Source organism: Pan troglodytes, chromosome 20 (assembly GCF_028858775.2).
Source record: "Pan troglodytes isolate AG18354 chromosome 20, NHGRI_mPanTro3-v2.0_pri, whole genome shotgun sequence".
In the NCBI taxonomy this organism is placed as follows: domain Eukaryota; kingdom Metazoa; phylum Chordata; class Mammalia; order Primates; family Hominidae; genus Pan; species Pan troglodytes.
Genome location: NC_072418.2, coordinates 10,335,933 through 10,363,013, shown reverse-complemented (window position 1 = coordinate 10,363,013; position 27,081 = coordinate 10,335,933). Strand labels below are relative to the sequence as shown.

General features: G+C 58.2%; 3 protein-coding genes across 4 annotated transcripts; 2 read left to right on the top strand and 1 right to left on the bottom strand.

Moving 5' to 3' along the window:
- Window positions 1-3,135: 3,135 nt before the first annotated feature.
- On the top strand, window positions 3,136-20,330 carry TIMM44 (translocase of inner mitochondrial membrane 44). Of its 2 annotated transcripts, XR_010153471.1 has the most exons (14): window positions 3,136-3,401; window positions 5,843-5,938; window positions 8,848-9,018; window positions 11,925-12,005; window positions 12,807-12,956; window positions 13,042-13,181; window positions 13,475-13,560; window positions 14,113-14,205; window positions 14,295-14,419; window positions 15,868-15,918; window positions 18,884-18,973; window positions 19,283-19,393; window positions 19,743-20,034; window positions 20,265-20,330. XR_010153471.1 is itself a non-coding variant. In NM_001280516.1 (13 exon segments), coding segments are annotated over 13 exon segments (1,359 nt in total). In that variant the 5' UTR covers window positions 3,346-3,356; the 3' UTR covers window positions 19,863-20,330.
- A 1,179-nt stretch (window positions 20,331-21,509) lies between these two features.
- Window positions 21,510-22,550, top strand: CTXN1 (cortexin 1). The gene has a single exon (XM_001156296.7). The coding sequence runs from the start codon at window positions 21,510-21,512 to the stop codon at window positions 21,756-21,758; it is 249 nt and encodes an 82-aa protein (XP_001156296.2). The 3' UTR covers window positions 21,759-22,550.
- Window positions 22,551-23,798: 1,248 nt separating this feature from the next.
- On the bottom strand, window positions 23,799-26,713 carry SNAPC2 (small nuclear RNA activating complex polypeptide 2). Its single transcript, NM_001251886.2, has 5 exons — window positions 26,473-26,713; window positions 25,506-25,625; window positions 25,275-25,343; window positions 24,701-25,013; window positions 23,799-24,603 (listed from the first exon to the last, which is right to left on the bottom strand). Exons 1-5 carry the CDS (start codon window positions 26,653-26,655, stop codon window positions 24,284-24,286), a joined length of 1,005 nt encoding a protein of 334 aa, NP_001238815.2. The 5' UTR covers window positions 26,656-26,713; the 3' UTR covers window positions 23,799-24,283.
- Window positions 26,714-27,081: the final 368 nt, after the last annotated feature.

Below are 27,081 nucleotides of genomic sequence, written 5' to 3'. Positions count from 1 at the left end.
AACCCCTCTTGCTTATCTCACCAATGACCTCCATATTGCAAAATGCAATGGCGGTGGCTACATTTCTGTCCTTGCCTTGCCTGAACTGTGCAGCACTCGCCTCTGCTGTTTCCATCTGCCTTCTCCAAGTTCCTCCAGATTGTCTTCCTTTTTTTTTTTTTTTTTTTTTTGATGGAGTCTTGCTCTGTCGCCCAGGCTGGAGTGCAGTGGTGCGATCTCAGCTCACTGTAACCTCCACCTCCCGGGTCCAAGCGATTCTCCTGCCTCAGCTTCCCAAGTAGTTGGGACTACAGGCACATGCCACCACGCCCGGCTAATTTTTTGTATTTTTAGTAGAGATGGGGGTTCACCATGTTAGCCAGGATGGTCTTGATCCCCTGACCTCATGATTTGCCCATCTCGGCCTCCCACAGTGCTGGGCGCAGTGGCACACGCCTGTAATCCCAGCACTTTGGGAGGCCAAGGCAGGTGGATCACGAGGTCAGGACTCGAGACTAGCACGGCCAAGATGGTGAAACCCCGTCTCTACTAAAAATACAAAAATTATCCGGGCATGGTGGCGGGCGCCTGTAGTCCCAGCTACTCGGGAGGCTGAGGCAGGAGAATGCCATGAACCCGGGAGGTGGAGCTTGCAGTGAGCCGAGATCACGCCACTGCACTCCAGCCTGGGTGACAGAGTGAGACTCAGTCTCAAAACAACGACAACAACAAAAAATTGTTTTTCAGAGATGGAGGTCTCGAGGGGGCATGGTGGCTCATGCCTGTAATCCCAGCATTTTGGGAGGCTGAGGTGGGAGGATCACCTGAGGTTCAGGAGTTCGAGACCAGCCTGACCAATATGGAGAAACCCCGTCTCTACTAAAAACACAAAATTAGCTGGGCGTGGTGGCACATGCCTGTAATCCCAGCTACTTGGGAGGCTGAGGCAGGAGAATCACTTGAACCTGGGAAGCAGAGGCTGCGGTGAGCCAAGATCGCACCATTGCACTCCAGCCTGCGCAACAAGAGTAAAACTCCATCTCAAAAAAAAAAAGGCCGGGTGTGGTGGCTCACGCCTGTAATCCCAGCACTTTGGGAGGCCGAGGCAAGCGGATCACGAGGTCAGGAAATCGAGTCCATCCTGGCTAACATGGTGAAACCCTGTCTCTACTAAAAATACAAAAAATTAGCCGGGTGTGGTGGCGGGCACGTGTAGTCCCAGCTACTTGGGAGGCTAAGGCAGGAGAATGGTGTGAACCTGGGAGGCAGAGCTTGCAGTGAGCCAAGATCGTGCCACTGCACTCCAGCCTGGGCGACAGAGTGAGACTCTGTCTCAAAACAACAAAAAAAGAGATGGAGGTCTCATGCTGTCACCCAGGGTGGAGTGCAGTGGGTGATCATAGCTCACTGCAGCCTCTAACTAATGGGCTCAAGAGATCCTCCCACCTCAGCCTCCTAAGTAGCTGGAATTCCAGGCGAGAGACACCATGCTTGGCTTATTTTTTTATTTTTGTAGAGATGGGGTCTCGTTATGTTGCCCAGACTGGTCTGTAACTCCTGGGCTCAAATGATGCTCCTGCCTCAGGCTCCTGAGTTGCTGGGATAATAGGACTGAGCCACGGATCCTGGCTTAAAGGAGTCTTCTATCTCCACTTTATCTTTGGGTCTTTGACATGCTTATATGACACACTGCCTCTGAGTGTCCAATGCTGTAGTTTTCTTTCTTTCCTTTCTCTCTCTCTTTCTTTCTTTCTTCTTCTTCTTCTTTTTTTTTTTTTTTTTGACACAAGGTCTCTCTCTGTTGCCCAGGTAGTGTAGTGTAGTGTAGTGTAGTGTAGTGTAGTGGCACGATCACGGCTCACTACAGCCTTAACTTCCCGGGCCTCAACGATCCTCCCATCTCAGCCTCCTGAGTAGCTGGGACTACAAGCACGTGCTACCACGCCAAGCTAATGTTTTGTATTTGTTGTAAAGAAGAGGTCTTCACTATGTTGCCCAGGCTGGTCTCAAACTCTTGGGCTGGAGAGATCCTCCCGCCTCAGTGTCCCAAAGTGCTGGGATTATAGGCATGAGCCACCGCGCCCGGCCAAACTCCGTACTTTCAACCACAACTAAGAATCCGTATTTCTAGCCCAGACCTTATTCTCAGCAACACACCTGTGTACACCAACCGCTTAACTAGTTTGCTCCTCTTGGCATCAAGACATCTCGAACAAAGCCAGAGTGGAAGCCCTCATCTCTTACCCCACCTCGAGGGGGAGCTCCTGAGATGGAGAACACAAGTCTATCCAGCGCAGAAGCCAGGAATGCATGCTCTCCGGGGCCAAGCTGCCTCCCTTTGAAATAATAAGTCCCATAAACTCATATCACAGGTTAATAATGCAAAAAGACCGGGTGCGGTAGCTCACGCCTGTAATACCAGTTACTCAGAGGCTGAGGCAGGAGGATCGCTTGAGCTTGGGAATTGGAGGCTGCAGTGAGCTAGATTACGACACTGCACTCTAGCCTGGGTGACAGAGCAAGCCTCTGGCTCTTAAAAAAAAAAAGGATCCAATAAGACAAACAGCAACAGCAACATACATTAGCTCTCCCAGGGGACCAACCCTCCTCCTCATACCCGGATTGCATGGCCATGTTAAAATACCGCCACTTGGTGGCGGCATTCTTCGAATGGAAAATAGCATCTGGGGTGCTGAAATGACAAAGGCCTGGGCTTCTTCAGCTCAGAGTGTCAATTCACACTGAATCGAAGTAGGACTGGACCACAGTCAGCCCGCTCTCAGCTTCCTCTTCTTATTCGGGGTCAAAACCAACAGGCGTCTTCCCAAAGCGCCGCACAAGAGTGGGCTCCTTTGCTTTCTCGGAGCGACTCACTTGCTGGTCTCTCAGCCATTGTCAATCAATCAGTCATTGCAGGGACAGCCATAGACAATTACTCTGGAGCTGGTCCGCCGGTCAATCAGAATCCAATCGAATCCGTCCTTGTGGTCGGTGGATCCACGTGCCTGTACCACCTGCCACCAGCGCCCGGCGTGTTCTGTAGCCGAATCACCGCAGGTGGCGGAATCCACGCCCCTGGGCTCCGCCCCCTCTTAGTCGCGCCCAATCACAGATCTGACCCTCCCAGGAGTGCCCTCCCCCGGGCCACATCCAGTCACGGGCCCCGTCCTTCCAAAACACTGCCCTATCAGAGGTCAAGCTCTCTAGGAATTCCCTACCCTTTTAATGCCCCGCCCTATGACGGACCCAATCGGAGGGCTCTCCCTCCCCGAAACCCCGCTCCTGGACCGGCTTTTCTCAGGCTTGCGCGGCTCTAGGCCGAAGCGGCGGATGACGCAACCGGGCCGCGCCGCGAGAAGGTCACACGATTCTCCAACATGGCGGCGGCGGCCCTGCGGAGTGGCTGGTGCCGCTGTCCACGGGTGAGCGGCGGTGCGGCGCTGGCAGGGCGAGCTTAGGGGTCTTCTGGGCCTTCGGCCACCAAGGCTTTCTTCTCAGACCCTTGGCCTTCGCGACCCTTGCTTGGGCTCCGTAGAAAGCTTGGGGTTAGATCTTTGGGTAGCAGAGGCCAGGACAGGGGGCACAGAGCTTGGCCTGAGGGCGGGGACCGAGCTTACCGGGCAGGGGGCGGCGATGCGCGGAGCCTGGGAGGGAGCTGATCACCCTTCGCCCTCTGATCAGACTCCACGTATACAGGAGAGTGAATGGTAGCCGGGGCGGCGGCGTCCCGTGGAAAAAAGTAGAGGGGAAGGCAAAAAAACGTGAAATTCACAGCTCGCGGTTAAATGCCAAGTTCTCTACCGAGAGCATTTCTTGTCTCGTTTCTTCTAACGTTCATTGTGGATGTGCGAGAGGTGGTTCGCGCCCTGGCAGGCTCTTGGGTCCACAGGGCAGTGACAGTCAAGACGTGTAAGGCGCACTCAGAAAGTAGTACTTCATATTGCTCGTGCTCTTCGTTTTTTCTTTTTTCTTTTCTTTTCTTTTTTTTTTTTTTGAGACAGAGTTTCGCTCTTGTCGCCCAGTCTGGAGTGCAATGGCGCGATCTCGGCTCACTGCAACTTCTGCCTCCTTCTGCCTCCGGGTTCAAGCGATTCTCCTGCCTCAGCCTCAGGTGGATCACCTGAGGTCAGGAGTTCGAGATCCACTGGCCAACATGGTGAAATCCCATCTCTACTAAAACCCCATCTGTACTAAAAATACAAAAAAATTAGCCGGGCATGGTGGCGCGCTCCTGTAATCCCAACTACTTGGGAGGCTGAGGCAGGAGAATCACTTGAACCCGGCAGGCGGAGGTTGTAGTGAGCCGAGATCCTGCCACTTTACTCTAGCCTGGGCGACAGAGGGAGACTCCGTCTCAAAAAAAAAAAAAAAAAAGTTATCCTCAAGTAAATACAGGAGATAGTAGGCACCTGTGTAAGTTTGGGATGTTGCATAGAGTTCTCAGAGGTAGGAGGCAGAGAACAGAGAGAAAAACGGCCCAGGAAATGTGGAAATGGTGGAGAAGTTGTACCTGGTCTTTTGACATCAACACGCCAGGTTCTGTGCTGGGTGACAGGGTGCCGAGTTGAACAGGACCTGCACAGAGCTTTTTTTTTTTTTCCCCCCAATTTTTTATGGAGGCAGGGTCTAGCTATGTTGCCCAGGCTGGTCTCAAACTCCTGAGCTCAAACGATCCTTCCGCCTCAGCCTCCCAAAGTATCGGGATTACAGGCATGAGCCACCAACCAGCTCAGTACCTGCACAGAACTTAAGGCAAGATCTCGGCTCACTGCACCCTCCACCTCCCGGGTTTAAGCAATACTCCTGCCTCAGCCTCCCGAGTAGCTGGGACTACATGTGTGTGCCACCACGCCCGGCTAATTTTTGTATTTTTGGTAGAGACGGGATTTCACCATGTTGGCCAGGCTGATCTCGAACTCCTGACCGGGTGATCCTCCCACCTCAGCCTCCCAACGTGTTGGGATTACAGGCGTGAGCCACCGCGCCCAGCCAGCAAGTGCCTTTTACATGAGATCAGCCCAGTCTTTGCCCAGAGCGACTCCCCTAAATTACTCTGTTTATAGCCCAACCCTTGAGGGGGACATTGTAGGTTTATTCCAGAGTTGTCCCTGGGGCAACACATTATCGATGTTTGTGTCTGAAAAATCCAGTTCTCTCATCTTTGGAGGCTGGCAGAAATGGGGTGGGCTCGCAAGAGAAGACTGCTTGCCACTAGCATAGAAGCTTAGAGTGCCTACTTTCAGACTAAGGGATTAAATTGTACATTTAGCCTTCTTCCCCCCATGGGTTGGCATTTCCTGGGACCTGTCCGTTTTCCCCCAGTTTCAGGGGCACGAGGATAGATGTAGGCCCTGGAGGTACAGACACAGCATTTTCTCTTTCCACCAGCTTCTACTTGCTTCTCAGACTTTGGGAAGATTACAGAGTGCCCGGCATGCATCAGGCATAAGATACAAATTGGCCAGTGAGGCCAGGCGCAGTGGCTCATGCCTGTAATCCCAGCACTTTGGAAAACCGGGGGAGGGGTGGATCACCTGAGGTCAGGAGTTCGAGACCAGCCTGGCCAACATGGCAAAACCCCTTCTCTCCTAAAAATACAAATATTAGCCGGATGTGATGGCGCATACCTGTAATTCCAGCTACTCGGGAGACTGAGGCAGGAGAATCGCTTGAACCCAGGAGGCAGAGGTTGCAGGGAGCTGAGATCGCAGCACTGCACTCCAGCCTGAGACTCCGTCTCAAAAAAAAAAAAAAAAAAATGGCCAGTGAGTTGCAGGTGACCCTGCTGTTTTGTGTGTGGTCTGCTTACTTCTCAGTCAACCTCTTGTTAGAATGGATCTTTCTCTTCTCTCCCCCCAATTAGAGATGCCTCGGCAGTGGAATCCAATTTCTTTCCAGCCACAACCTACCGCATGGGTCGACCTATCAGATGCGCCGGCCGGGCGGAGAGCTGCTACTGGTGAGTGACTCAGGATGCTCGGGCCAGCAGACACAGGGGAGGCCCGAAAATTCAGATCCCATTGGCAGGAGGGAGGGGTGGGGCTGTAGAGGTGGCTCGTACCATCTCGGTGGTGGGCCTTCTGTGTCCGGGGCTTTCAGAATGACAGATCCCAGTGTGCCTGGCCTTCTCGGTCCCAGAAACACTTGACCTGCCTCTTGCTTGATGTCGTAAGGGGATAAGGTGCTGTCAGAATAACCCTTTATGTTGGCTCTAATGCTTGGAAGAGACCCCTGTATTGAACTGAATTCTACTTCCCTGTGACCTCTGCCCGTAGGTACCTCACCAAGCATAGCTATTTCCTTTTCTAGAAGATAGTCCTTTGATCATTGGTACAGAGTCACCTTGTCACAACCAGACCTCAGTTTCTCCTGGTCATTCCTCTTCAACTGTGCTTCTGTTGGTGTCTCAGCATCGTGAGGACAGAAGCCCAAAACCTGACTCCCTTCCCCAGACCTGTACATTCGGGCAGCGCGTACATTCTGTCTCCCTCTCTCTCTGCGCCCAGAGCCTCAGCTCAGCTGCCTCCTTGCAGGCAGCTACCTACCTCTCCAGTCCTGTCCTGGGGCCATCATGGGTGTGGGACAGGACCTGTGACTCTTTCCCTTTCTTGTCTAGTCCCCTGCCACACACTCACTCCCATGGTTTGTAGCCCAAGAGTCTCTGGTAGGGCTGCGATAAGGTTGTGTGATCCTGGATGATTTTACTTAGAACCTGGGTTTCCCCTGGAGAAAGGCTGGCCAGGGTGGCATCTGAATGGGACTGCAGCCTGCTGACAGGAGGCCTGGCCACCTGTCCTGGGGAGCAGCACTGGGCTTTTTTTTTTTTTTTTTTTTAAGATAGGGTCTCACTCTGTGGCCCAGGCTGGGGTGCAGTGGCACTATCACGGCTCACTGCAGCCTTGAACTCCTGGGCTTAAGCGATCCTCCCACCTCAGCCTTCTGAGTAGCTGGGACCACAGGTGTGTGACTCCACGGGGCCTGAGCACCAGGCTGGATGCAGCTTTCTCTTGTAGCCTGACAGGAGCCAGGGAGGGGGATCCCACCTGGAGCTGGTATACCCAACACAGCTGTGGAAAAGTTGACCACAGGCGGCCCCTTCCGCCTGATTGGATTATTGTATGATCATTCATTAAACTGTTTCTCTGTTGTTTTTTTGAAACAGAGTCTCACTCTGTCGCCCAGGCTGGAGTGCAGGGGCGAGATACCGCTCACTGCAACCTCCACCTCCCAAGTTCAAGCAGTTCTTCTGCCTCTGCCTCAGTAGCTGGGACTACAGGCACGCACCACCACACCTGGCTAATTTTTGTATTTTTAGTAGAGACAAGGTTTCACCATGTTGGCCAGGCTTGTCTCGGACTCCTGGCCTCAAGTGATCCGCCCACCTCGGTCTCCCAAAGTGCTAGGATTACAGATATGAGCCACTGTGCCCAGCCTGCTTTTTTTTTTTTTTTTTTTTGAGATGGAGTCTCATTCCATCACCCAGGCTGGAGTGCAGTGGCACGATCTTGGCTCACTGCAACCTCCGGCTCCTGGGTTCAAGTGATTCTCCTGCCTCAGCCTCCTGAGTAGCTGGCATTACAGGCACCCACCACCACGCCCAGCTAATTTTTGTATTTTTAGTAGAGACGGGGTTTCACTATGTTGGTCAGGCTGGTCTGGAACTCCTGACCTCAAGTGATCCACCCACCTTGGCCTCCCAAAGTGCTGAGATTACAGGCAGGAGCCACCGCGCCCGGCCTTGTTTTGCTTTCACAAGGCTTTATCTTTTGAGCAGTTTTAGGTTTACAGAAAAATCCAACAGAATGTCCAAAGAGTTGCCATGCCCCTCCTCTCCCATCTGGCACACAGTTTTCTATTCTTCACGTCCTGCATTAGTGTGGAGCATCTGTTACAATTGACAGGATGTTGATACATTATTATTAATAAATGCATGGTTTACCTTCGGGTTCCCTCTTGGTGGTGTACATTCTCTGTGATTACAGTATCATAAGAGTAGTTTCACTGCCCTAACATTTTTCTGTGTTCCCCCTACTCATCTCACCCTCTTCCTACCAACCCCTGGCAACCACTGATCTTTTACTGTCCCCTTAGTTTTGCCTTTTCCAGAATGTTCTATAGTTGGAATCAGACAGTATGTAGCCTTTTCAGATTGGCTTCTTTCACTTAGTGCAATATACATTTAAGGTTCCTCTGTGTCTTTTCACAGCTTGAGAGCATATTTCTTGTTTGTTTTTTAAATTATTTTATTTTATTTTATTTGAGATGGAGTCTCGCTCTGTCACCCAGACTGGAGTGCTGTGGCATAATCTTGGCTCACTGCAGCCTCTTCCTCCTGGGTTCAAGCAATTCTTGTGCCTCAGCCTTCTGAGGAGCTGGGACTAAAGGCACACACCACCATGCCCAGCTAACTTTTGCATTTTTAGTAGAGATGAGGTTTCACCATTTTGGCCAGGCTGGTCTCGAACTCCTGACCTCAGGTGATCTGCCCGCCTCAGCCTCCCAAAGTACTGGGATTACAGGCGTGAACCACCGCGCCCGGCCTGTTTTTTAAATAGGGTGCTGTGTTGCCCAGGTTGGTCTTAAAACTCATGACCTCAAGCAATCCTCCCTCCTCAGCCTCCTAAAGTGGCTGAGAGCTCATTTTTTTTTCAGCACTGAATAATATTCTGTTGTCTGGATATACCACACTTTTATCACCTGCTGTTTCTTTGTTTTTTATTATTATTATAAAAGAGATAGCTAATCATCATTAAATGTATATCAACAGAAAAGAGAACATTTAAAAAAATCCCTGAGTCCCTCTGTGGGGCATTTCATTCTATGTTCTACTATGTTCTTTAAATTTTTTTTCTTGTACATTCTTTCTAGTCCAAATCATATTCTTCTGGAAACAGAAAAGGCTTTCTGTCCGGCTTGCTAGATAATGTCAAACAAGAATTAGCCAAAAACAAAGAAATGAAAGAAAGTATAAAAAAATTCCGTGATGAGGCCAGAAGGCTAGAAGAATCAGATGTGCTCCAGGAGGCCAGAAGGAAATACGTGAGTTTCTTTGCTGCTTTTTTTTCCCCCGCCCAGGCTGGAGTGTAGTGGTGCGATCTTGGCTCACTGCAACCTCCACCTCCCAGGTTCAAGTGATTCCCCTGCCTCAGCCTCCCGAGTAGCTGGGCTTACAGGCACGCGCCACCACGCCCAGCTAATTTTTGTATTTTTAGTAGTGAAGAGGTTTCACCATGTTGGCCAGGCTGGTCTCGAACTCCTGATCTCAAGTGATCCGCCCGCCTCAGCCTTCCAAAGTACTGGGATTACAGGCGTGAGCCACCGCATTGGGCCCTTTTGCTTCCTACCTTTCTTGGTTGACATGTTTGTTTCCAGGGCCAGGGTTTCTCCAGGCCAGGGAGAGCCAGAGGAGCTCAGGGCTGGACGGTTGGGGGCAGGGTGTCTCGTGAGGAAGTGAGGTCACTGCTCTGATGCACTAATGAGAGGGAGCCAGGGGACAGGTGCGGGTCTCCAGGCCTCTGGGTTCTGCCATGAGACCATGCAGCGTTCTGTGCAGCTTGAAGCATGGTCCCAGACCAGCAGCAGTGGCTGCTCCTGGGAGTGGATGAGCAATGCAGAGGCTCACACCCTCCCAAACTGCCAGGCCAGCGCCCGCATCTTCACAGGCCCCCAGGCAACGCATGCACACCAGCTATGGGATGCAGCGCTCCTGAGAGCTCCCAGCTGTAGCCCTCTGAGTGGAGCCTGGTGGAAACTGGGTGATGGTGCTGGTATTTTATTTTATTTTATTTTATTTTATTTTATTTTATTTTATGAGATGGAGTCTTGCTCTGTCATCCAGGCTGGAGTGCAGTGGGGTGACCTTGGCTCACTGCAACCTCCAGCTCCTGATTCTCCTGCCTCAGCCTCCTGGATAGCTGGGATTACAGGCGCCCGCCACCACACCCAGATGATTTGTTGTTGTTGTTGTTGTTGTTGTTGTGTTTTGAAGCAGAGTCTTACTCCATTGCCCAGGCTGGAGTGCAGTGGTACGATTTTGGCTCAACACAACCTCTGCCTCCTAGGCTCAAGCGATTCTCCTGCCTCAGCCTCCCGAGTAGCTGGGATTACAGACACACACCACTACTGCCCAGCTAATTTTTGTATTTTTAGTAAAGACAGGGTTTCACCATGTTGGCCAGGCTGGCCTTGAACTCCTGACCTCAAATGATCCACCTGCCTTGGCCTTCCAAAGTGCTGAGATTACAGGCGTGAGCCAGTGCGCCCAGCCCTATATATCTTTTTATAGAGACGGGGTTTCACCATGTTGGCCAGGCTGGTCTCAAACTCCTGGCCTCAAGTGATCTGCCCGTCTCAGCTTCCCAAAGTGCTGGGATTATAGGTGTGAGCCACTGCTCCCAGCCTGTCATTATTAATTGTCACTTCTCTTCTTGAGCAGCTGCCAAGCCCTGGCTTCTGGGAATGGCTCTGCATTCCTTTATTTGTAAGGGCCCTGCGAGGCAGTTACAGTGTCCCCATTTTACCAATGAGCAGCTGAGCCTCAGAGATGCAGGCACCTGCCACGGGTCCCTTGGATTTTGGTTTGGTTTGGTTTCATTTGTGTTTTTTTTTTTGTTTGTTTTTTGTTTTTCTCTTTTGAGATGGAGTCTTGCTCTGTCAGCCAGGCTGGAGTGCAATGGTGCGACCTCGGCTCACTGCAACCTCCGCCTCCCTGGGTTCAAGCGATTCTCCTGCCTCAGCCTTCCAAATAGCTGGAATTACAGGCGCCCACCACCACGCCAGGCTAATTTTTGTATTTTTAGTGGAGACGGGGTTTCATCACTTTGGCCAGGCTGGTGTTGAACTCCTGACCTCAGGTGATCCATCCGCCTTGGCCTCCCAGAATGCTGGGATTACAGGCATGAGCCACCGTGCCCAGCCTAGTTTGGTTTTTTGAGACAGGGTCTTGCTCTGTCACCCTGGCTGGAGTGCAGTGGTGTGATCACAGCTCACTGCAGTCTTGACCTTCCCATGTTCAGGTGATTCTCCCACCTCAGCCTCCTGAGTAGCTGTGACTAAAGGCATGGGATACCATGCCTGGCTAATTTTTTTATATTTCTAGAGACAGGGTCTCGCCATGTTGCCTGTGCTGGTCTCGAACTCTCTGGGCTCAAGCGATCCTCCCATCTCAGCTTCCCAAAGAGCTGGGACTACAGCTCACATGCCCAGCCCCTCTTTATCATTAATGCAGGGGTCATCTGAAGACACAGCAGGCTGAGTTTGGAGTGGGATGGATGGAGCGGGAGACATAAGACCAAGCTGTGGTGGCTGGAGGCTGGATGAGGGGCACAGTGATGACAGGCAAGGCCACCTCCTACCACTCGGTGAAAGGTGAAGGCTGGGCTTCCTGTTCTCAGGAGGTAGCTGCCAAGTGGGGACCCGAGTCTGCTGGCCTTCTGAGCAAGGAGCTCACCGCTGCTGAGACCCTCAATCCAAGCCATGTGGGCAGCCGGGGGCCCTGGAGGCAGCGCATGCTGGCAGGTGCGGGGAGGGAGGGGCTGCGGAGAAGATGTTTCTTGGACCTTTGGCTGTAAGAGAAATGTCACTGCCGTGTCAGAACATACAGACTTAAAGACACAATGGTTGGCCAGGCACAGTGGCTCACACCTATAATCCCAGCACTTTGGGAGGCCGAGGCGGGTGGATCACTTGAGGTCAGAAGTTTGAGACCAGCCTGGCCAACGTGGTAAAACCCTGTCTCTACTGAAAATACAAAAATTAGCCAGGCATGGTGGTGGGCCCTGTAGTCCCAGCTACTCGGGAGGCTGGGGCAGGAAAATCGCTTGAACCTGGGAGGAGGAAGTTGCAGTGAGCCGAGAGCGTGCCACTGCACTCCAGCCTGGGCAACGGAGACATTGTCTCAAAAAAAAAAAAAAAAAAAAAAAAAGGACACAACGCTCTTTACCTAGAAAACCATCGAGTCAGAAACCGTGCGGACGAGCGAGGTGCTACGGAAGAAGCTTGGGGAGCTGACGGGCACCGTGAAGGAGGTAACAGTTCCACGCCCGCCTGGAGCCGCTGGGGCCATCAAAGTCCCCTGGCCGCTGGAGGCTGGAGGAAGAGTCGGCTCCTGGGTGGGGGTGGCTTGGCAGCAGTGGGTGGCATGGGGCGTGCTGCCACCCTCGGGAAGGTTTCAGGAGTTCCCGGCACATGCAGGGTGAGGTCAGACTGGCAATCTTGCATGACTGTTGACCCAGGGAGTCGGCAGCAGTAAGTGCTGCTAGCCAGGACTCGAGGAGAACATGAAAATGTTTTTCCTGCCTAAAAATAGGAGGCGGAGGGGCCGCTTCCACCCCCTCCCGAGGGTAGAGGCGGGAGGCAGGATTCCTGGGGTGCTGCGGCTCTCCTCGGTTGTCTGTTCTGTCCAGCTTTGCGCAGCATGGGGCGCCCTCACCGCCGTTCTTTCCCCGGGGTCCCCTCCTTGGGAATCCTTGCTGCCAGGCAGTTCCCGGGTCTCCAGAGGACTCCTGCCCATTTTGGAAAGGGGCCAGTGGACCCAGCGTCTCACCCAGAGCCCAGGGCCAGCATCCCGGAAGCCGTGGCGGTGTGCTCGTGGCTCTGGGGGTGCCGGTGTGCTCGTGGCTCTGGGGGTGCCGGTGTGCTCGTGGCTCTGGGGGTGCCGGTGTGCTCGTGGCTCTGGGGGTGCCGCGTACCACAAGAGCACAGAAGGCCTCTGCCGGCCTCGGGGAACCAGATCCGCCCTTCTCTCCGGCAGGAATTCATTCCTCCTGCCCCGCCCCCCGGCCGCCGGGGCTGGTGCCAACGCCCCCTCTCTGTGTCTGTCTCAGTAGAGCCTTCACGAAGTCAGTAAAAGTGATCTCGGCCGGAAAATCAAGGAGGGCGTGGAGGAAGCAGCCAAGACGGCCAAGCAGTCGGCCGAGTCGGTATCCAAAGGCGGGGAGAAGCTGGGCAGGACAGCGGCCTTCAGAGCCCTCTCCCAGGTGAGCCCAGTCCTGGGCTAGGGCGTGCAGCCTGGGGCGGCCGAACCCAGACACCCACCCCAGCCCCGCTGTGCCTCCCTCGCAGGGGGTGGAGTCCGTGAAGAAGGAAATTGACGACAGCGTCCTGGGACAGACCGGGCCCTACCGGAGGCCCCAGCGACTCCGGAAGAGAACGGAGTTTGCGGGAGATAAGTTCAAGGAGGAGAAAGTGTTTGAGCCAAACGAGTAGGTACCAGCCCGTGGCCCTCGCTGCCCCCATTTTGGGCAGCTTTCACTGCTGTCTATTTCGGGAGCCCACCAATGGTTCCCTCCTGAGTCCGTTTCTTGAGTTTGCCTTCTGCCCAAGGTTCCCGGCTCCCTCGAATTTGAGGGTGAGAGGTGAGGGCGGGGTCCTCAGAGCCCCTAGGTTTGAGGTCTCAGCTGCCTGCTGTCCTCTGCTGCCCCCTGCCTGCAGCCGCAGGAGGGCACAGGGTGGCCCCGGCGCCGCCGCTCACCCCAGGGCCCACCCTCTTCCCCAGGGAGGCCCTGGGGGTCGTGCTGCACAAGGACTCCAAGTGGTACCAGCAGTGGAAGGACTTCAAGGAGAACAACGTGGTGTTTAACCGTGAGTGAAGGTGTCTTGGAGGGCAGGTGACTGTGTCCCGGGCAGTTGGTGGACCGCAAGGTGATCCCCATGCATTGGGCACAAGACAGCCCCGTTTTGCAGAGGAGGAGATCGGGGTCAGAGTGGGCCGGTCGCTTCTTTGCGGTCACATGATGGTGCGGCTGTAGATTCTGCCGCCAGAAGCCAGGTGCTCCCTCATAAGCACAGTCAGGGCCCCGAAACGAGCCGCAGGCCCCTGTCCCTTGTCCTGTGAGGACTGCTAGAGGCCTGTGTTTCCTTTGTAGTGAAAGCAACAGCCAGCGGGGTGGCGGCCCATAACTTATACAGCCCCATTAGGGCCGCAGCTGAGGGGCCTCTGCGCCTGGCCAGGTAGGTGGGCAGGCAGCGGTCCCCAAGCACAGATGAGGATGCAGGTCCACAGCCGTCCCCTCCCTGACCCCACCCGTGTCAGGGTGGATCCTGCAGGGGTCACAGGGAGCCCCTGGAAGCTGTGAGGGAGGGTTGTGTTTCTGGAAAGGGCCCCTTCTCCAGCACCTGCCCCATCTTCCACAGGGTTCTTCGAGATGAAGATGAAGTATGACGAAAGCGACAACGCGTTCATCCGGGCATCCCGGGCCCTTACGGACAAGGTCACCGACTTGCTGGGTGAGTGAGTCATCCCTGGACCTCGCCAGGCTGGTGGTGGGGCGGGGTCCCCGGCCATCCCCCCGAACTCCCGGCTGTGCTCCCTGCAGGGGGCCTGTTCTCCAAGACAGAGATGTCGGAGGTGCTCACAGAGATCCTCCGGGTGGACCCGGCCTTTGACAAGGACCGGTTTCTGAAACAGTGCGAGAACGACATCATCCCCAATGTCCTGGAGGTGGGTGCCACACCCCCAGGACCCCTCCCATGCGGCAGGTCCTGGCTCCACCACCTCCCCAACCCCAGCTGGCACCCTGGGTGCTGCCAGGGAACTCTGCTGCTGAGGCTGTTTTCTGAGGAGGCTGGTTGCACACGGGCTCCTGCCTGGCTGCAGCTGCCCCATGAGCTGTGCCCGAAGCCCTTCCTGGGCCTTACCGGCACCTCCGGTACCTCCAGGTGCTGTTTCCCTCACTCCTCCTGCCTGAGGCTCTTGTTCCTTTGAGGTTGCTGGGAGCAGCTGCTGGAGGCTAGGGATTGTCTCAGGTGCCTGGAGCCCCTCACCCCTTGGGAGAAGTGGGCGTCTGTCTTCAGACATCAGAGCTGGCCCCAGGCCACGTCTGACCCAGAGCTGCAGCCGAGGGGGTTCCCTCACGGTGCTGTCCCTGGCAACCAGACCCTCGTTGGGCTTATAGATGAGGGTATCTTGCTCAAGGTCATGCTGCAGCCTGCCCCCTACAAGCCTCTCCCTGAGGTTGGTGGCCTCTTGTCTTCCCTGCTGCCTCTGCCTCTCTGCAGCCCCCAGGATGCAGGAGGAGCCTGGACACCTTCGGCCCAGTTGGGCCAGGCCTCTGGAAGGCCCTTCATGGGACTCTCCATCCTTGGCCCCGCCGGCCTCCGCCCAACGTCCTCCTCCTCCTCCAGTTTCCCGTATCCTTCCCGCCACTTCGGGCAGGGCTGGGAGGCGGTGCGGATGGGCGCCATGCCCCAAAACAGCAGCCTGAGCACCGCAGTGCCTTCCGGGATGGGTGATGGGTGATGGGTGCCAAGTGTTCTGGCCACCCGCCCCCTGCCGCTCACAGCTTTCACCACCAGCATCCGGCTCCTTCCCGCTCTTCTCCCCGCTCCAGGCACCTCCCTCCCCCTCATCGGATCCGGCCCAGGCTCCAGGATCCTGTGGAAGCAGCTCCCAGCCCAGGCATGCCCCCTGCAGCCCACCCCTCCCTCTCGCTGCCCCCAGCAGTTAGGAGGCAGCCGGTCCCATGGTGGGCCTTGCAGTCCGAAATGTGGTCCCCTGGGGGGACAGAGGACATGGGCTCACTGCGGGAGCCGGAGTTGGGTCCTCATCTCCCTGGCTTGGATTCCTGACCAGGCTGAAAGCTGGGTCCCCAGCCACCTTTCTCTTCCTCCACCAGGTTCCAGGGGGGTCCCTCTGTGGGGTACCTCCTGGATGGTCGCCCGCAGGCTGCCCTCCGCCTGTGCCCAGGCCAGAGCCAGGCACTGACACCAGCAGGGACGGGCCTGGGGAGGGACACCCAGTGCCACAGCTCCACCCGCGCCCCACAGGTGGCAGCCGGGGGTGTCTGAGGAAACTCCCCACCCCGCACCACTGGAGAATGTTCCCAGGACCTCGCCTGCTGCCTGAAAAGCCCACTCTCGTTCTGGTGCTTATTTTCCCTTCCTTTTTAGGCCATGATTTCTGGAGAGCTTGACATTCTCAAAGACTGGTGCTATGAAGCTGTGAGTACTTCCTTTCTTTTTCTTTTCTTTTTTTTTAAGGCCTAAAAAATCACCATGGAGAAGTTCCACTTCGGTGGCTCCGTTGGGGTAGCTCCCAACAGTCAGGACCTGGGCTCCTGGTGGGGGAATCCTCATGTCTCACCCTCCGAGAGCCTGACATCCCCCCCTGCCCCTTTCCATTCCTCAGCATGTGACACATCTGGGCTCTCAGGCTGGACACCGGGTCACCCGCCAGTCCTTTGCTCCCAGACTGTAAACTTTGTTAGGGAGAATCCTTCTCTGGGCTGGTATCTAAGAGATGGCTGGTTGGGGGTGTCCCCTGGGCCCGTGAGAGATCACAAAGCTGCCAATTTTACTGGGCCTTGTTTTTCCTTCCAATCTTAAAATAATTTTGGTTAGGTCTGGGCACGGTGGCCTATGCCTTCAATCCCAGCAGCCCAAGGCGGGAGATTGCTTGAGCCCAGGCATTCAAGACTAGCCTGGGAAACATAGCAAGATCCCGTCTCTACAAAAAAATTTAAAATGAGCCAAGTGGCAGGGTGCGGTGGCTCATGCCTGTAATCCCAGCACTTTGGGATGCCAAGGCAGGCGATTGCCCGAGCTCAAGAGTTCGAGACCAGCCTGGGCAACATGGTGAAACCCCATCTCTACTAAAATAAAAAGTTAGCCAGGCATGCTGGTGCATGTCTGTAATCCCAGCTACTGGGGAGGCTGAGGCAGTAGAATTGCTTAAATCCGGGAGGCGGAGGTTACAGTGAGCTGAGGTCGCGCCACTGCACTTCAGCCTGGGCAACAGAGCAAGATTCTGTCTCCAAAAAAAAAAAAAAAAAAAATGAGCCAAGCGTGGAGGCAGGCACCTGTTGTCGCAGCTATTAGGGAGGCTGAGGTGGGAGGATCACTTGAGCTCAGGAGGTCAAGGCTGCAGTGAGTCATCGCACCACAGCACTCCAGCCTGGGTGACAGATCAAGACACTGTCACTAAGGAAATAATAGGTCGGGCACGGTGGCTCATGCCTGTAATCCCAGCACTTTGGGAGGCTGAGGTGGGCATATCACCTGAGGTCAGGAGTTCGAGACCAGTCTGGCCAACATGGTGAAACCCCGTCTCTACTAAAAATACAAAAATTAGCCAGGCCTGGTGGTGGGCGCCTGTAATCCCAGCTACTCGGGAGGCTGAGGCAGGAGAATCGCTTGAACCCAGGAGGCAGAGGTTGCAGTGAGCCAAGATTGCACCACTGCACTCCAGCCTGGCAACAGAGCGAGACTGTCTTAAAAAAAAAGAAATAATAATTTAGGGAAGGAGAGTCCCAGGAGAGGTGATTGCAGCCATGAAGTAAAATGTGTCTGGGGGCCGACTGCCCTATTTCAGGTGGCTGCAGTGGCCTGGGGTGCAGGCTGGGGCCGGGGGTCAGGGAGAGTGTGGGTCTCCCACATGACGGGGGGCGCTGGGAGTCAAGTGGGGTTTGAAGGTGTCACCCACCCCACTTCCCAGGCCAGAGCAGAGTCCCTGTGCTCACCTCCCACGGGTCATGAGAATGAAGTGTGATCACAGAAACCAGGGCAGTGCTGGCCCCGGGCCAGAGGGAACCCACAGAGGTAACCCTGGTAACCAAACAGCCCCTGGAAGAGTTGGGGGAGCTTTCATCGGTGACCCGGGGCTGCCACCTATGGGGCACGGATGGGGTTGCGGCACTGGGTGCCCCTCCCCAGGCCCTGGGAGCCTCTAGCTGTCCTCATGACATGATCCTGAAACATAGATCCAAACAAAACATCGATAGTCTTCCCACGCCAGGAAGGAGCTGTGTCCTGATGAGGCCTCAACTGCTTCTCAGAGTCAAGGCTTGGGGTTCGGGGGCCACCAGCAGCACCGCGTACCTGGGGTCTGGTCTAGCTGTCTGCCCCATCCCCGGCAGCCTCCCTGTCCCTGCCCGAGTCCATCCCTGTGGGGCTCCCAGCTCTCATCTCCTCAGGCCACCTCATCTCACCCTATTCGCTCCCCGACCTGTGTGTTTCTTTCCCCCGGCTTCTTCGTATTAAGCGATCCAGAATCGTTCTTGGCTAATTCTATTCTGCACCCAGCTCATAAACAACTTGGAAAAAGCAGAGGAGAAGATGTCAGATTTTCTTTTTAAATACTCCCCTGCATGGTGACTAATCCAGCAGGCATTTATGAGTTTCGATGTGGATTTTTTTTTTTTTTTTTTTTTGGTTTTTTGTTTTGTTTTTACCTTGGGACCATTACGCCACAGCTGACTCGCTTTGCCAGGGAGCTGCTGGTGCCCTGGAAACACAGCTGAAGTTCCAGCCACGTCCACAGAAGTGTTTTTAAAATGTCACCTTTAAGAAACCGAACAAGTAGGATTGGCTCTGTTTTTTTTTTTCTCTCCCCTCCGCGGATCAGTCATTTCCATAAAAAGTAGATGCTATCAGAACATCTTTTCTCTCATGGTTTCATGCCAAGCCCAGAGAAACCTCCAGCGAAAACGTGTCTCGGGGGCTGCTTCCTGTGCCTGGCACAGGCGCAGGGGGTTGAGGGTGACACTGGGGGCTGGTCAGTGACAGAGGCAGCCTCAGGCTGAGGACAGATCCTAGAAGAGGCGTTTGATCTCAGGCCAAGATTCAGAGTGCGGTGAATATGGAAGTATTAAAGATCAGCCAAGGGGCCGCCAGCTTAGCCCTGGGAGTAGATTTGGGATTTTGTTCCAAGAGAATCACCCACTTTGCTGATTAATCCTGTTTTCATTGGGTCATCTGGATAGAGTGTTGTTCCCAGGAGAGGGAAGCGTGTGATCTGGGCCAGTAAGTGGGTGGCACCTGCCTCCCCACTTGGACCTGGGCTCTTGGCCTCTGCCATTGCTGGCTGGCGGCAGGGCACCTGGGTGCCAGGGTGTGTGGGCAGCAGCTCTGTGTGGCGTGGTGCCCGCCCTGGGTGGCATCACGCAGGCGTGTCGGCCTCTCATTGCAGACTTACAGCCAGCTGGCCCACCCCATCCAGCAGGCCAAGGCACTGGGTCTCCAGTTCCATTCTCGCATCCTAGATATTGACAACGTCGACGTAAGCACCTCGCAGTGGGGGCCCGGGCCACCATCGGGGGTGGGAACTATGGCCCAGACAAGGCCCAGGAGGTGGCCTTGCCAGGGGCTGGGGGCCATGGGCTGATCCAAGAGGTCTTGGGCTTGTCCAAGGGGAGGGTCTCGAGGGAGGCCTGGTCCTGGCCTGAGAGGCAAGGCCCACGGGGAGGGACCGGTGCTGGGCCTGGTGCTGGAGCCTTTTCCCAGCAGGGCCTAGGCGCAGGGGTTTCACCTCCAGGGGAGCAGCCGGGCTGTCCTCTGAGGCACATCCCCCCTCTCGGCCCCTCTGCAGCTGGCCATGGGCAAGATGATGGAGCAGGGGCCGGTGCTGATCATCACCTTCCAGGCACAGCTGGTGATGGTGGTCAGGAACCCCAAAGGCGAGGTGGTGGAGGGCGACCCGGTGAGTGAGGGAGTGGGATGGGGCAGGCACATGACACCGCCTGTCCCCAAGATCTGTGTGTGGCCACCTGGCAGAGACCCCAGCTCAGAGCCCTGAAGCTCTGGGACTGGGTGGGGATGTGGAGAAACCTCTGGGCCAGAGTTTGGGGTTGAGGGAGGTCGGAGACCAGCAGACCTGTCTGTTTTTACCAAGGCTGAGTGGTTCCTGAGTCTAGGCAATTGTGCTGGCCTCTGCTCCCAGCCCCTGGGGAAGTTGCCGGTGGCTCCTGCCCCACAGAGCCTGGCCCCCCCCAGAGCTGCCTGGGTTACCTCAACCCTCTCAACAGTGCCCTTCCCAACCCACCCTGCAGGACAAGGTGCTGCGGATGCTGTACGTGTGGGCGCTCTGCCGAGACCAGGACGAGCTCAACCCCTACGTGGCCTGGCGGCTCCTGGACATCTCGGCCTCCAGCACCGAGCAGATTCTCTGAGTGTGGTGCCGGAGCCAGGGAGCACCGGCCTGGGTCATCAGGCACAGAGGCACCGCAACACCACCTGCGGCAACTCCAGACCTCTGGGAACAAGACTGCGGGCTCTGTCCCCAGCTCTGCCAGGACGGCTGCAAGACCAGCTGGCCCGGGAGGGGACAACGGGCTGTTGTGGGTGCGTGGCAGCTGGAGACACTCCCCCCAGGGCCAACCCCTGCCCTGTTGCTCTGCCCTGCAGGGGTCCCGGCGCCTGGTCACCTGGGGTGCACACAGGTCACACAGTGCCAAGAGGCCCCAGGGCCCAGGGACTCCCCCCACAGCAGGGTGGGACCCGGGACCCGCGGCTCAGTGACCCGCTAGCCACGTCAGCCAAGCCACTTTAGGTCCATTTTTTTATTTTAACAGTGCTCTTCCATCTTGTGCATAAGCCTGAGATTTGGAAAGAATAAAACACCGAATTGCAGAAGAGCAGCTACGGAGTCTGAAGTGTCTTCTCTGGCGCGGGAGTGGCCGAGGCGATGGTGGGGGTGGGAGCGGGCGGCTGCTCTGGGAGGCGGTCAAGGTCGAGTGAGGAACTGCAGCCGCAGTGGGTGGACGCCTTGCCCAGGGCTGGACCCTGAGTTGGAAGACGAGGCCAGTGACAGACAAAACTAGGGGGACTTACTCATCCCAGTGACCTGCCTGAGCTCTCTGAGAATTGAGGTCCCCAGGGCCGGGGGAGCTTGAGTGCCCATATGAGTGTTTTAGGGACACTGAGGTCCCCCCACAAACAGGGAGTCTCGAGTGGGGTCTATCGCGGAGGAGAATGCAGGCACAGGGCAGGCTGGGGGGCCCGAAGTGCCAGGGGAGGTGGGAGTGGCAGCTGCCCACTCCCCGGCGAGGTCGTGGGTGCTCGCGGGTCCTCGGGGCTGGGGTTCCGTCCTCCCGCAGGCCCGGGCGGGGTCGCTGGCTCGCGCGCCGCTCCCTGCGCAGCCTCCGCCCCCTGCAGCCCCGCCCCCCGCGGCGGCCCCGCCCCCGTCGCCATAGGAACAGCCGCGGCGGCCCGGCTCGCGCGCTGGTTGCCTGCCTCGGTCTCCGCCGCTCCAGGGGCGGGTGGGGTGGGCTGAGCCGGAGCCCGGGCCGCCGCCGCCGCCGCCGGGGAGAGGCCGAACGCGGAGCCGGCGCGGGTCCCGGAGAGAGCGCGGCCGCCGGGCGGTCGGTCCCCGTCCGGGTCGAAGCCAGGGTGAGGGGCGCGCCGGGGCGGGGGCGGTGGGGGAGGGGGTCCCAGGCCGCCGAGAACAAAGGGAGCGGGGGCAGGGGCCGCGGGGACCGTCCCCACGCCGCGCGCCCGGGCCGCGGCCGCGCTTTCGCACCTGTTGTGTGCGGCCCAGGCCGGGCGCGGCTCCGTTTCCCGGCTCTCAGCGCCCCCACCTGCGCGCACGGCCAGAGTTGGGTCCCCGCGTGGTGGTGGCGGCGATCCGGCGGGCCGGGCATGGGCGTAGCCCGGGGACCGAGGCGCGGGCGGGGGATGGGGCCGGGCACGTTAAGGGGGGCGGCGGCGGCGGCGGCAGGAGGGGGCGAAGCGGAGGAGGCGCGGGAGGGAGGGCGCAGCCTCATCCCCGGCGCCCGGGGCGGGTCCCCTCCTCCGCAGGGCGCGCGGCGATGTGAGCCATGAGCGCGACGTGGACGCTGTCGCCGGAGCCCCTGCCGCCGTCGACGGGGCCCCCGGTGGGCGCGGGCCTGGACGCGGAGCAGCGCACGGTGTTCGCCTTCGTGCTCTGCCTGCTCGTGGTGCTGGTGCTGTTGATGGTGCGCTGCGTGCGCATCCTGCTCGACCCCTACAGCCGCATGCCCGCCTCGTCCTGGACCGACCACAAGGAGGCGCTCGAGCGCGGGCAGTTCGACTACGCGTTGGTGTGAGGGGCGCGGCGCCCCCTAGCCGGCCCTGCGCGGGGTCTCAGAGGGCCGGCCCGGCGGGGGGCGCCGCAGGGCCAGGACTGCGCTCAGGATCCCGCCCCGGAGCCCCCAGCCCGGGGGAGAGGGGGAGGGAGTTGGGAGAAGCCCAGCCCCTCCCCCTCGAGACCCCTCCCATGTCCCTTCCTGGCCTGGCCGGAGCCCCACCTCGTGCCTTTATCCGCCCTGTCCCTTCCTCTCTGCGCATCTCACCCGCCCGGCTGGCCCCCACCCCCGACTCTGAATCCCGGGCGGGAGGAGGACCCCCGCACCGCCCCCTCCCCAGCGTGTAAGTGGCTCTGCTATTGTGCGTCCCTGGAAGTGGGGACCCCCTTGTCCCTCCTCCCTCCCCTGTTGTCTGGCCGTCGTCAACCCCACCTTGACTGAGTGTTGAGCCCGTCCTTGGGCTCTGGCCCTGCGGGGCAGGCTCTCCCGGGCCCACGGGGCGGACGCTGCATACCAATTTGCCCTGCACCGCCTGTCCCGGAGACGGAGCCCGAAGGCCTGCCATGGCGGCTGTGTCGAGGATGCGTGGCGCCTGCCGTGGCGGGACAGCGTGGGCAGGCTCATTTCTGCCCCCAACCCGGGCCCCAGGACAGGTCAGCGCGCCCTGCCCCGGTGCCCACCGCTGCCCCCCATCCGCCCTCCTGCCACTTGCCCCTGACCCCCCTGCCATGCCTCCCGCAGCCCTCCCATGCCGTTCCACTCCTCCCTGCCTCTGAGCCGAACATGATAATAAAAGCTATTATTGAGCGCTTACTGCATGCCAAGCAGCGTGCTGAGTTGGCACCTCCTGTTTATAGCCTATCTCCTCTTCGGGATCGTGAGAATGAGCCAGGCCCTGTTAGCATCCCTATTCTACAGGCCAGGAGACCGAGGGCCAGGCAGCTCCAGTGACTGACTTGCCCACAGTCACATGGCTAGAGTCTGGTAGGGCTGGAAGTGGAACCCAGGTCTGGCTTTTGCACGTTTTTAAAGCTTCCCAGGGCTGCAAAGACACCAAGATCACAAGCACCTTTCACCAGCTTTGGGGGGGGGGGGGCGCTGATGTGTAACCCCCAGCTGCCTCCCCTCCACACACAATTCTGTTGATCTGGGGAGGCGCTGGGGGTGGTGAGAGAGACTCAGCCCTGTGGGGAACTGGGAGGCGCACCCTCTGCTAGCCCTGGAGGGAGGCTCCGACGACCGACCGTACCTGCAGCCTAAGCCTCCTCCCCCTGCCCACCACCATTGGCATCGTTTGTGGGTCTGGTGCGGTGGGGCGGTGACCACGGACGGAGTGGGCTGGCTGTGCTCCAAGGCCCTCCCAAGAGATGTGCACCCCAGGGGAGCCGTGTGCAGTGTGTGGGGGGAGGAATGAGCGTTTCTATAAAAGGCAGGCTGGGTGAATGCACAGGCTCCGAGAACGGAGAATTTACCGACTTGGATTACTAGCTGGGCGTGGGACGCGGTGCCGTGGGAGGACATCTGCTTCCCTCTCTCGGACCCGACTCTCAGTCCACACCCACAGGGCAGGTGAAGCTGCTGGAGGGGGCCTCAAGCGGGGGCCCAGCACCCCCAGGGGTTTGAGGTCAGCCCTGACTCCAGCACCCCTCCCTCCCCGCCTTCTAGGGATCCTTGAGGTCCCAAAGCCACCCCAGGGGACACACTCCACTCCCACTAGCCTCCTGCCACTCGGGGCAGCCCACCCCTATCTTCCTCTAACCGCCCAGCCTGGGGCTCAACTCCTTCCACCGGGTCACCCCCACTCTCTGCTGCCTTCTCCCCTCCACCTGTGCGATGTGATTTTGCCCTACTCTGAAACCCATCCCTGACGCCTGTCCCCAAGGTGCCCTGCCGGCTCTCCCCATCCACGCTTGTCAGCTTCACAGTCACCAAGGGGCTCCTCACCCCAGGCCTCATCAGACCAGTCAGGTGGCAGCTCTCCTCCCTGGCACACACCCCCAGCCCTGTGACCCCCGAGCTCTGACACTTCAGGGCCCCCACTTCCATCTTTAAGTCACAGGCGAAAGAGAAAGAGAATGATAACTTTATTCATGGTCACAGAATACCCCCGGGAAGGGGAAGGACCTGGCAGCAGGGAGTAACCACGACTGGTCAGTTGAAGAAGGTGAGGATGCTGGCCCCGAGGTGTACAGGAACGGGGAAAATGTGCGAGGGCCTTTACGGTGGGCAGTGCCAGCTATGGCCCCCCAGCAGACAACAAGGCACCGTGGGACTAGGGAACTGGGGGAGGCCAGCCCTGTCCGCCTGTCCTTGACATCAGGAGGCTTGTGAGTGGAGTCCTGCAACCCCCACCCAAACCCTGTACAACGGGGGTTCCATTTCTGAGACCCCCAAAGTATGGGGCATCTTAGAGGCCCGCCCCACAGCTGAGCATCATCTCAAGGACCTTCCCCCATGACGGGATCCTCAGAAAGAGCCAGGGCCAGCCAAGCAGAACCGAGGGGCAGGGCGGGGGGCCTGGTGTGGCCTCCTGCCCGCCATGCCCCTCACCTGGCAGGGGTAGCTGCCCGACCCAGAAGCTCCAGGGGCACCAGGAACGGGTTCAGGGGACAGATCCCAGCTGCTTGCCAAGGCGATTTCAGTTCGCTGTGCTCGGCCTTCTCGGTGGCTGGGGGGGTCTCCTCTGGTGCCTTGGAGCCAGCCCCATCCCCTTCTGCCGCAGGCCCCAGGCTCCCTCCAGCGGGAATGGGCTGGGGGGCTGTCAGGCGTAGGTATGTCTCCGTCATATGCTCAACCAGGGCTGTGCAGGGCAGGAGTGGCAGCTCCTCTGGAAGTGACATGAGCAGGTCGAGGACCACAGCGGACTCTAGTGATGGATAGAGGAGAGGGGTAAGGGGACACCCCTGCCTGCCGCCAGGGACCCCTGATCCCTCTGCTCCTGCCCCCTCCCTCACCCTTCTCACCAGCTGCTGAGAGCTCGGGGCTGCGGCCACTTCGGGACACAGAGGACAAGTACTTGTAGATCTTCTCAAAGTCCACAGCAAAGTCTTCTTCAGTGGAGGGACCAGCCGACGACTCAGAAGGTTTCTCAGGGGCAGGGTCAGGAGTCTTGGGTGCGGAGCTAGGTGCAGCAGGGGCAGAGCTAGGTATTTCAGGGGCGGGGTCTTCCTGTCCTCCAGGGGCGCTCAGGAGCAAAGGCTTTCCACGGGCCTGCGTGGGCTTGGGGGGCTTGGAGTGCAGGAGGGTGACCGGTTCCGTGGCCGCGATGGTGAGCACCTGGCAGGCAGAACAATCAGGGAGGAAGGGGAGCTGGGAAGTCTCCTCACCGTCTACACATTCCCCCATCCTCCCTGCCACCCTAAGATGCTCCTCAGACAAGAGATGGCCTCAGAGCCAGGAACACTGAGGCTCGAGGTGTCCAGTGACTGACGGAGTCCACAGAGCTGGCAAAAGGGCCCAGGACCCAGGTTCACATGGTTCGGCCCATGTGACCCTGTCCTCTGGGACACCCTGACCTGCCTGGGGGAATGGCGGTACCTGCGAGAAGGCCACTGCCAGGGCTTCTTCCAGTGGCCCTGTTATCTTCTCAGCCAGATCCGTCCAGACCTGAGTGAAGCCAGAGATACAGGGTCAGCCCAGGGATCAGCCTACAAGGGCCCCCCAAGCCCTGCTCCTCCTGGGGATCCCCTAATCAGGTTATCCCCCGCAACTCCCACCTACCCACCAGGGACCTGCCCTGGACAGCCTCACCCTGTTCATCTGCCTCACCTCGATGGGGGCTGGGGGCTGTGCCTCCCGGCGCCTTGGTCCCTGAAGGCCACCCGGATGCACTTTCTGAATGGCCTCCCGGGCTACGCGGCCCTTGAGCTGCTGGAGGAAGACCCGGATCTAGAAAGGAAAGAGGCGGCGGAATGAGGCTTCTATGAGCTCAGGGCTGCAGCAGAGAAGCCAAAGCCCAATCCCTTGTATGCTCTGGGCCCCGCTACTGCGCCTTAGTCTCCTGCTGGCCCGGTGTTAGGAGTCCCAGTGACTGCCAAGGCCCCTACCCCACCCAGAGCGTGACCAGCTACCTAAGGAAGTTGTAAGGCCCAGGCCAGTTCCGGCTCCTTCACGCAGCCAGGGCCCAACCCTATGCTGACTACCACCCCGTTCAACTCCTTTCTTCGTCCCCTCTTCTCTATTCCCTCTCACTTCAAGCTCGTATCCTGTCCAACGGCATGCGTTGCTTTTCGCCCGGACTCGGCAGCATCTTACTCCCAGTTCATTCCGCCCGTTTAGCCCTCGCCCCACCCACGCATTACCCCGAGGCTCGCCCCGCCTTTAAAGCTTGCCCTCATCCCGCCCACGCCCCTCCCACGCCTTACTCCCAAAAGGGCCCCGCCCTTAAGTCTTGCTATTAACCCGCCCACGCCCCGCCCCCAGGCTCGTCCTGCCCCTCAAACTCACCCACCCACTCTCCAAACCTCAGCGGCACGCACGCCCCGCCCCCGGCATCGCCCCGCCCCTCCGCTTCACTTATGCCCCGCCCACGTCTAGCTCCCAAGCTCGCCCCGCCCCTAGGTCTTCTCTTCCCGTCCACGCCCCGCCCCTCACCCCGCCCAGGCTCACCCACTAACGCCCCGCCACTCAGCCCCACGCCACGCCCCCGCTGGCTTACATTCCTGGCCCCGCCCACTCTCCGCCCCACCCCAGCCCCGCCTCCAGCCTGGCTCCGGTCCCGAGAACCGCATCTCACCTCAGCCTCGCTCCGGCCCCGCAGCTCCCGGGCCAGCTCGGCGGCGTCCGGCTCCGGCTGGCCCTGCCGCGCCTGCAGGAGTCGCACTAGCTGCCGCTTCTCGCGAGCGCTCCAGGTCGCGGGACCGGTCACCTCGCCCAGATAGCGCGCCGGGGCCGCTCGCCGCCTGGGAGGTGGCTTCATGCCGCTCAGAAAGAGGCAGGCGCTGTAAGGTCGCGTCTCCGATGGGCGGAGCTACGGGGGCCGCCGAGGTCAGAAAACACCGCGCGGAGGCGGACGCGCGTGGAGGCGTGGCTTCGCTTTTGGAGGCCCGGGGAACCGCCCCAATGGAAGTGAAGGGGAGATCGGCACCGGAACTGGGCGGGGCGAAGGAGACCCTCAGCCTGCACTTTATCTCATTCGTGAAGTGGAGACGACACCTTGGATCCCATGCCCTCCCTCTGTTGCTGGACTAACTCATGAAGCTACTACTGTGTGCTTTGCTTCTCGCAGAGGGGTGGGTTCTGGCCGAAAGGTCAAGTCCGAAGATCCAGTCGGTCAAGAGCCTGGGCTCTGGGGTCAGACAGGCCTGGGGACTTTGAGCAAGTGATTTAGCCTTGCCGAGCCTCA

Bases quoted from the DNA above. Each gene is read 5' to 3' on its own strand.
- CTXN1 (XM_001156296.7), top strand. From the start codon at position 21,510: ATGAGCGCGACGTGGACGCTGTCGCCGGAGCCCCTGCCGCCGTCGACG.
- SNAPC2 (NM_001251886.2), bottom strand. From the start codon at position 26,655: ATGAAGCCACCTCCCAGGCGGCGAGCGGCCCCGGCGCGCTATCTGGGC. The intron at 25,626-26,472 runs GTGAGATGCGGT...TTTCCTTTCTAG, and splicing joins GGGGCCGGAGCGAGGCTGAG to ATCCGGGTCTTCCTCCAGCA. The intron at 25,014-25,274 runs GTACCGCCATTC...TCTGCCTGCCAG, and splicing joins TGGCAGTGGCCTTCTCGCAG to GTGCTCACCATCGCGGCCAC.